This window comes from Populus nigra, chromosome 1 (genome assembly GCF_951802175.1).
Source record: "Populus nigra chromosome 1, ddPopNigr1.1, whole genome shotgun sequence".
Taxonomy (NCBI): Eukaryota; Viridiplantae; Streptophyta; class Magnoliopsida; order Malpighiales; family Salicaceae; genus Populus; species Populus nigra.
In genome coordinates, this window is record NC_084852.1 from 31,013,588 (window position 1) to 31,022,804 (window position 9,217).

General features: G+C 35.7%; 2 protein-coding genes across 2 annotated transcripts; both read left to right on the top strand.

Moving 5' to 3' along the window:
• Positions 1–817: 817 nt before the first annotated feature.
• On the top strand, positions 818–1,897 carry LOC133681260 (L10-interacting MYB domain-containing protein-like). Its single transcript, XM_062104370.1, has 2 exons — positions 818–1,138; positions 1,241–1,897. Exons 1-2 carry the CDS (start codon positions 818–820, stop codon positions 1,895–1,897), a joined length of 978 nt encoding a protein of 325 aa, XP_061960354.1.
• A 1,595-nt stretch (positions 1,898–3,492) lies between these two features.
• On the top strand, positions 3,493–5,068 carry LOC133681276 (uncharacterized). Its single transcript, XM_062104372.1, has 3 exons — positions 3,493–4,182; positions 4,286–4,517; positions 4,617–5,068. The coding sequence occupies exons 1-3, from the start codon at positions 3,493–3,495 to the stop codon at positions 5,066–5,068; spliced, it is 1,374 nt and encodes a 457-aa protein (XP_061960356.1).
• The last annotated feature ends 4,149 nt before the right edge of the window (positions 5,069–9,217 follow it).

The window sequence follows — 9,217 nt, forward strand, 5'->3', positions numbered from 1 at the left end:
AATACCTTTTATGTTAGCTAGAATTGCTGCAAAAAATTTTTTTGATCAACTGGGACAGGATAAAAATTATAACATAAAGGATGTGATTGCGGAGTGTGGAATGTGAAAAAAGGATGGTCTTTTTTTTGCAGGAAAGAAGAGAGCATATGATTTTGCAATATGTGGATATTGGTGTTGTGGAAATTAAGAGTTTCTTTTGCACCGGTTTATTAGTTTAGAGTGGCAATTTAAGTTTCCAGGACTGGATTTTTTTGGTTGCAATTGTATAACATGAAGGGAAGTTTCAAAGTATTAAGAGGGGATGACAAAAGTTCTGGTTTATAATGTATATATGAAGGGCTAAGATTGTGTGGGGATTTTGTTGTTGCAAGGAAAGGGAGATGGTGAGTTAAATCTGTTGGTTTTTTCTTGTGTTTGTACTTGATATGCTTGTAAATAGTCTTCGTTCACAAGTCTCATAGTGACATATAAGCTTTCTTTTTTAGAATATAAACTGAAGGTTTTCTTTGTCTAAACTTCTGCCAACTGTAATACTTTATAGAGCACATATTAATATATTATCATTATATTCTTTGGCATTAAATTTGAATAAATATTAGTAATACTAGGCAATGCAAACATTGGCTTGTTGAAACATTAATGGAAATAAACCTAGCAATTACAGTGTTAAGTTGATTATGTTAAGTCTATGTTCTCAATTTGCATTTTAGGTTGCGATTTATTAATTAAGATAGATTGTGCATTCCATGTCCTTTACATCGCCTCCAAGAAATTAACCTGTTAATTATATATTAGGCAAAACATTTTAACCGATAACATGGACGATTCTCAATCACAAGATAAGGCTTGTTGGACTAGAGAGATGTTGCATGCTTTTTGTGACATATGTATTAAAGCAATTGAGCAAGGTATGCGACCCAACACACATTTCGACAAAGCTGGGTGGAAATATGTTATGAATTGCTTTAAGAATCAAACTGGCCATGCATTAACGAAAGCACAATTAAAGAATAAGTGGGACGGAATTAAAAAAGATTGGAGAATATGGAAAACGTTGATTTCCGAAACAGGAGTAGGCTGGAGTGCTGAACTGGGAACAATTGCGGCTCCTGATGAATGGTGGAAAGCTAAAAACCAGGTCTGTTTTGTTCAGTATGTTTAGAGCTGTAATAAACTGTTTGATTGCATGCTTTTACATCATTTTTTATGCATTTTTTTCTTCATTGTCCCTTTATTGTAGGAGATACGCGGAGCAAGAAAGTTTAGGCATGTTGGCATCGATCCAACATTGTGTTGTAAATATGATATCATGTTTACAAACACTGTTGCTACCGGTCAGTATGCTTGGGCTCCATCACAGGGTCTGAATTCTGATGAAGATGGTGTCGGTCAAAGGCAAACTAACGCAGTAAATGAGGACCCTCATCTTCAGGAAGGTAGTGGAGATTCTGAGGAGGATAGTCTACCAAATTTTGTTGCCGATGTCAATAATATGGTGGCTGGTGTCAATTTTTCCAACAGCACAAGCAATCCCACTAGTAGTAGTGGGAAGAGAAAAGGTGTGCAACAAAGTTCCCAACAAAATTTGAAAAAAAAAAGGGCTGCCGGAAGGGGATCACATTTGTTATCGCGATTAGATAAGTTAGTTGATAGTGTGTCTACCAAGAGTGAATGCACGTCAACTGTTTTGGATAAAAAAGGATGTAGCATAGAAGAGGTGATGAAGGAGTTTCACTCCATTGAGGAAGTGGTGTTCGGCAGTGAGCTGTATTGTTTTGCAACTGAGTTTTTCATGGTTAGAAGTAGGAGGGAAATGTGGGCAGCAATGGGTGATGTGGACCGAAAATTTCAGTGGCTGAAATTAATGTTCGATCGAAGGGCAACCTACAGACCTTGAAGTAAGTTTACATTTGATTTAGGGAAAAATAACAGTTATGTATGTTATTTTGTGTTATATGTTGCAGCAATTAAATTTTGTTGTGTGTCATATGTTTCGGTAATTATTGCATGCATTTCATATCTCAAGTGTTTTTGAATGTTTAGCACACTTCTAATGCTTGATTTGTATTCCAAAGAGCCGTTAACATGTTGTATGGTTATGTGTTTTCTCACAGTTAAAAGTCCACAAAAAGGTTGGGTGCATGAGGTGTTGTTGCAGCTGTAGAATTGCCAAATGGTTGATGCAAACGGTTATGCCTTTGCTGTTTTTTTCCAGGTTTCTTAACTTGTAACGTATCATATGTTGAGCACTTCATTTGTATTTGTAGTTGTCGGCTCATTGGTTATGTTTGAGATGTTTTTAACAGCTATTATTGTACCTTTTACAAGCTGTAATTGTAGGTTTCATGTTGACTTCTATAGACTAGTTTGAATAGCTGGAACACTTTGTGTTCAGTTTGCTTTTTCAGCCTTGAATTTCATATTGTAACTTGACAGATTTCATGGTTTTTTATGAGTTGAATGGCAACTGATTGGTTGAATGTTAGTTGACTTGAATTGCTGCTACAGCCTTGAATTATTGTTCCTTACTTGAATGTTTGATTGTGGGTTGAATGAGAGTTGCTGGGTTGAATGGTTGGTCATGGTACAAATACTGGTTTGCTGATGGGTATGGCAGTAAATATATGTTCGTTTGTGCTGTGTGTGTGTTTCTATTTAAGATGCATTATCATTCCAAAGCATTTTCATTGGCTGGCCACAAAATTTGCAAGCATTCCCACGTGTATTGAGGGCTGTTTTCAGAAGGTTTTGTTGTTGTTTTTACACTGCAACGTCAACTTCATTGACTTTAGAAGGTTAGTTGTTGATTTTAAGGCTATTTTTTAGTTAATACAGCTTTATCTTTATGTTTTGTTATCAAATTTAGATGGTAAATCCGATAGGGCTGCTATTATTGTCAATAAAGCAAGTTTATTTTTTGTTTTTTCCCTATTTATACAGCAGTCCCTTATCTTTAGTTTTTTTTCCTCATGAAACCTTAATGGCCTGCCACCACATATTTCAAGCATGCCAACATGTATAAACACTGTTTTGAAGGTTTAATTTAAGTTTGTGCTGTAAAATATTGAATGCGTTACTTATAAGTAAAATGTGTGTGATTCGTTGGGGTTGCTTCAATTTAAATGTTTTTTGCTTAAATTAATTTCGCCGTAAATAAGTTCGATTATTAGGGATTGATGCAATGAAGATGTTTTAGGATAAGTTAATGTCGTCATTAATGTTTAAAATAATGTAAACAAATTACGCAGTGAAAACTGTCATGTTACCGTTACGTTGCTAGTTGAAAATTACAATTATTGTTTTGTTGAAAAATATTGAATGAGTTACGTATAAGTTAAAGATGTTCGATATTTAGCGCTTCATCAAGCATAAATGTTTTGTGTTAAGATCGTTGTTAACGACACAACAAATCAAAAAATATTATTCAATGAACATGTATTATTTACTGATACTCTGCAGGTTGGAAATTGATATTAAGTTGTGTTTTTAGATATGGATCCGAATTGGTTTACTGCGCTTTTTGATGACCATTATGAAAATGTTATGAATAATGCTGGTCGATATGTGTCGGATGGGTTTGCCGGTACAAGTTCAATAAGTGGTTTTGGAGGTAGTGTCGGTGATGGTTATGGGAACTATAACAGTGAGGTTCAGGACGACGACCTAAATCAACAGGATGACAATGACGGTGGCGATTTATTCTGGCATAGAGAGTGTGATCGAACTAAATTAGTCATATGCACTGCTGGAGCACTGACGATGTATTACAATACGTATGTTTACAAAGAGCCATGTATGAATTCATACAACACTGGCATGCGATGGTTGACGGAAATTTTAAATGGGCATTGGATGCGTTGTGTGAACATGTTTCGGATGGATGCGGACACATTGAAGAGTTTGGCTTTAGAGTTGGAAACGATGTACAGGTTGAAACCGTCTAGACGGATGAGTGTTATTGAGAAAGTAGGCATGTTTCTCTACACTTTAGCTCTAGGTGCTTCAAATAGGGAGGTGCAGGAGCGTTTTCAGCATTCAGGTGAAACAGTTTCCAGAAATTTCAAAGAGGTTCTTCGTTCTGTGTGCTTGCTAGCAGCTGATTTCATTAAACCAGTAGATCCGGAATTCACAACAACACCATTGGAAATTGAAATGAATCCGAGATACATGCCCTATTTCAAGGTAAGCAATACTCTGTACAAGTAGTTAAATATTTCAAAAGGTTACAATCAAATATTTAAGTGTAATTAAATTGTCTTCGACAACAAATTTTTTGTTTTTGTAGAATTGCATTGGAGCGATTGATGGAACACATGTACGTGCATGTGTTTCACAAGAAATTCAAATACCATTTATTGGTAGAAAAGGTATACCGACGCAAAATATAATGGCAGCATGTAGCTTTGACATGCAATTTACATTTGTTTGGGCTGGGTGGGAAGGCAGTGCTCACGATACACGAATATTTTATGAGGCGATTGGAAATACAAACATACAATTTCCGCGGCCACCGGAAGGTATTAACCCGAAAAAAAATATGGTTGTTGTTCAGCTGATCTAATTTCTTTTTTTATAAAGTATTTTGTAAGCATTAAACAATTAGTACATTTATGCAGGGAAGTATTATCTCGTTGATTCGGGATATCCGAATGAATACGGTTACTTGGGTCCATATAGAGGGGAGAGATATCATCTTCCAGAATTTCATCGACGAGGACAACCGCGAAGTCGGGAGGAACTATTCAACCGAGTCCATTCATCATTACGATGTGTTATCGAACGTACATTTGGAGTTTGGAAGAAAAGATGGCGAATCTTGCAAACCATGCCTGAGTTTCCTTACAAATCACAGGTTAAAATTGTTGTCGCATCAATGGCGCTGCACAACTATATTCGACGGAAGTCAGACCAAGATGTTGCATTCAACAAGTTTGATAGCCATCCTGATTTCGTTCCTCCAGATACTTTTCCCGATGTCGTTCCACAATCACAAACAACTGGACACCAGAGTGCGTCGCGTATGGATTATATTCGTGATGCCATTGCAAATAGTTTGATGGGGCAATAATGTTTAATTGTAATAACAAATCAAGCTTTTATTATTTTGCTAGTATATATGTGGACAAAATATTTTATTTTCTCTTAACACAAAGAATTATTTTATTTATGTCATTTTTCATCATTTTGTGTACCAAAGCAACCGCAACCACAGGTTTAACCAAACATGTTTTTAACAACAATAAAGTCAAACCACACTTTTAACCAAACACTCAAATTATATACACAAACCACAGAAAAAGTGCTTTTTGAAAAAATCACTTTTTTCCAACCGCAACCACAACAGCAACAGCAATACCAAACATACCCTTCATCCCGATTCAATAGGGAAGCTGGAAAATCGGCAGCAAAGCCGACCCAATCGTGACCACGTTCTCTGCCCACAATCCCGTTCGTGGAGGGATAACAGTCCTGCAAAGCCAGGACTGGTTTTAGGGCAAGCTCTTTAGGCCTTATAAAAGGCAGAGCAGAGCATAGGCAAAGGAGGAGGCAACGAAACAAAAAAAAATAGGGGCCGAGAACCGGAGACAAAAACGGAGAGGCAGGTAACTAAACAGGGAGAACGAACAGGGGGGAAGAACACTAGAAACAGAGAACGAGTGGAAGACGAATAACACAGGGGACTAAAACAAAGAAAAAAAGAGACAAACGCAATAAAAAAACCCAGAGGACCAACGTTAACATCACTATCTTCTCGAACGCAGGGGACTGAGAGAAGAACGAAAACACAGGGAGAGGGGAAACAGAGGAAAAAATAAAGAGGCGCGCGGAAATACAAAAAAATAACACGCAGAGCAGGGGAGAAAAGGGGCAGCATACACACAGACAAGGATTGATTGTCCCTGCCATCGTTTTCTCCCATCGCCTCGCAGACCAGGTAAGCGACTTCTCCTTTTCAATTAAGTGTAGCTGTGCAAGTGAATTTTAATTCACTTGCACAGTGCAGCAACACGCGTGCATTAGCGCACGCGTGTTGCTCAGCCCAGTGGCCCCAAAAAATTATGCTAGCCCAGCCCAAAAAATAAAAAATAAAAAATAAAAAAATAAAAAAAATAAAAAAAATAAAAAATATGTATGCATGAATAAAAATAATGTAAATTTATTGGTTCATTCACTGATACTAGAGTCAGGAATAAAAATACCAGTTTAAATTTATATTATTTTTATTCGTTGTATTTTATTTTATTTAGCTAGAAAAATAAAAATAAATATGTGCATGCGTAAAAATAAATTTATTTTTATTTATTTATTTATTGGCGCTAGAGTAGGGAATAAAATTTATTTTATAGCTACGTAATATTTACCAACGCCAGAATTAGAGACATTCGTAGTTGACTGACGCCAGAGTCAGGAATATTATAAGCAAATTATCATAGCGTAAACTAATAAACATTTAGCAATTTAAGACAAAACCAGCAATGCAGTCTGTCTCAGGCAGAACGTTTAAGGGGTAATAATATCTTCCCTTTTACGTAACCAGTCCCGTACTATAGAATCTCTGTTGACCAGTTAGGGTTTCTAGTGACCATAATATTAGGTGACGACTCCTTAGACAAGAATATTCCCCATTAAAGAACAGGATGCCAGAAATCCATTCTTTCCAAAGATAAAATTTTTTAAGGCCGCCACGATATCAGGTGCGACAATCGTCATTGAAGACCACCTAAAGTTGATAGAGCGGGGCATATATTTTTTTGTTTGAATCCAACCTTACTCAATTTAAAGATTCATAGCTTCACATTCACTCATTTGAAGATGCCAACTTGATCCACTTAAAATCTAAAAATTAAGTGATAACTGATCAGAGACAAGATGTTGGAGACTTTTATGGAAGAATTGAAATGTAAACGTCTAATTTCAGGGAAGTAGGAATGTAGAGAGGATGTTCCTCTTCCATTTGTAATAAGATGCTAACTTGATCATCGTGAATGCCAAGAAAGAAAATAAATAGAGACTGAACAACGTGTCGTCTAGATTAAACCATAAAATTTAAGGTTTCTAATTTGGGATTTGAAAAAGTTTTAATTTAGTCATTGTTCTTCCAATTATGGCACATGCACTAATTGACATAAAAAAAAATTAAATGCATGTAATTTAACCTCATCAGACTTGAAGTTTAACGCTATTTTTATTTTGATCATTGGTTTGATAAACTGACGCAAAAACGTTATGAATGAGACCTGATCAGACCCAAATTAGAAACCGAAAGCAAACGATATCCAATTAACCCCAAAATCCATATGTGGTGCAATTAGGACCCCAGTAATTAGAGTATCAAATTTGAGTAATTCCGAGTTGATTTGATCCAATTTTCTCTTGTTTAGTTTTCTACGGCAGAATTCAATAAACGTCTTTTTGAACATTTTTTTTTTGCTTTTCTTTTTTCTCCTTTTTTTTTTGTTTTTGATGCTACTGATATGTTTTGAATAATAACATAATGAAATAACAATTTATTTTTTTATATGCTGCAAATTCAAGGAGAAGAAGAAATTGGATACTAAGAAATTTTTGCGGAATCAACAAGAAACGAAGGTATGGCAATCGAAATCAGATCTGACATTCCGTATGGCCATACGGGTCGTATTTCCTCGGTGATCAGCCCCACTATTCTGATGCTTTATTGAATTCACCTCATCTTTCAGATCCTTATACATTCTAGACAACAGCTCAACTTGCTGGCCTATGGCTCACAATTAGAAAGCTACGTCAGCGTTTTGTGTAGTTGATTCGTTGTTTTCAGACATTCTTTGAATCTGTAAAATTTGGTTAGTAGCATAAAATATATCCTCACACCTCTCGTGTATCACACAAAAAAAAATCAAGGCTTTTCACTCTAATAAGCTCACTACGTTTTTTACCTCATAACTTTTCTTTTGGTTCTTTAGGAACTAAAATCAACAAATCAAAATCAGTAGCCTTCGCAGCGCACTCTAATTATAATTTTCAGACTCAAGAATCAATAAATATACTGAAAACAAAGCAAAACAAAACTACGATTACAATTTTGCGAGTAGCAATGCAAATTCGTTCGAATTGTGGACGAAACGAATACACGAAATAAAACAGAAGCGAATATTAGCAAAAATAGTTACTTGACTCCTTGATAACCCAAATATAATAGAAACAAAAAGATTTGGACAAAACTAAACATTAAGGATCATGTTTTGAAACTTGACGCAAATCTAAACTGTTACGCAATTTTTACGTAATAGAATTGAAACCCAGACCAAACGATCTCAAAATGACCTCAAATTCAATATTTAGTATTATAATACTAAAAAAACAACAAAAATTAATTTATAGGTCGTTCTTTTATGTCTAGGTACCCAAACCTCCAGAAGCCGATGTCAAAATAAGCCCAAATTTAATATATGGTGCGATCTCATCCCCAATACACAGAATATGAATTTCAAATTTAATATGAAGGGCTGGTTCACATCAATGACCCATTACATGTTCCAAATGGTTCAATGACTTGGTCTAAGACAAAGGAATTGAAAGAGGCATTGAGTGTATTGGTTTTGAAGGTTTCAACCAAGTCAGAATTGAAAGGTCCATTGCAGTATCGAGAGGAGACTCTAGCACATCTTATCCATGTGCAAGAGGGGTCCAATACAACCTTATTTGGGCCATGAGGTGAGGACACCAAAAGAAACAAAAGAATCCTACTACAACTTGAAAACAACACAGGTGGCTACCTTTTCCTTTTGTTTCTAAGATTAAGGGGTTGTATGGAAGGCTATAAATAAACCTTGAATCATTTCTGTAATATTTTACTTCCTTCTCTTCTTCTCATGGCAGAACATGGATTTAATATTAGGGGCTTTATTTTTCAAGGACTATTTAAACTCATGTAACCAAAATTTCGACAGCTTTTGATGATTATTACTTCTGAATTTTTCAGTTTTAACATGTGAGAGTGATTCTTGCATTCTTCAATTCTTGAACGAATTGAATCTGACTTATTGAAGATTAACTGGCTTCCTGGCGTCATTCTACTCATTCCAATAGTGTTGGTGTCTTGGGACAGGTTTTCATTGTGTCACACTCCTATCAGATGTGAAAATTGGGTCTCTTCCCTTTCAGGGAAACATGTAATATTACACAACTTCTAAAGAAACAACCCATGTTCAAAATGGAAACTTGAAATGATAACTAT

Coding starts and splice junctions, on each gene's coding strand:
- LOC133681276 (XM_062104372.1), top strand. CDS start 3,493: ATGGATCCGAATTGGTTTACTGCGCTTTTTGATGACCATTATGAAAAT. Junction 4,183..4,285: donor GATACATGCCCTATTTCAAG/GTAAGCAATACT, acceptor TTGTTTTTGTAG/AATTGCATTGGAGCGATTGA. Junction 4,518..4,616: donor ATTTCCGCGGCCACCGGAAG/GTATTAACCCGA, acceptor ACATTTATGCAG/GGAAGTATTATCTCGTTGAT.
- LOC133681260 (XM_062104370.1), top strand. CDS start 818: ATGGACGATTCTCAATCACAAGATAAGGCTTGTTGGACTAGAGAGATG. Junction 1,139..1,240: donor GGTGGAAAGCTAAAAACCAG/GTCTGTTTTGTT, acceptor CCTTTATTGTAG/GAGATACGCGGAGCAAGAAA.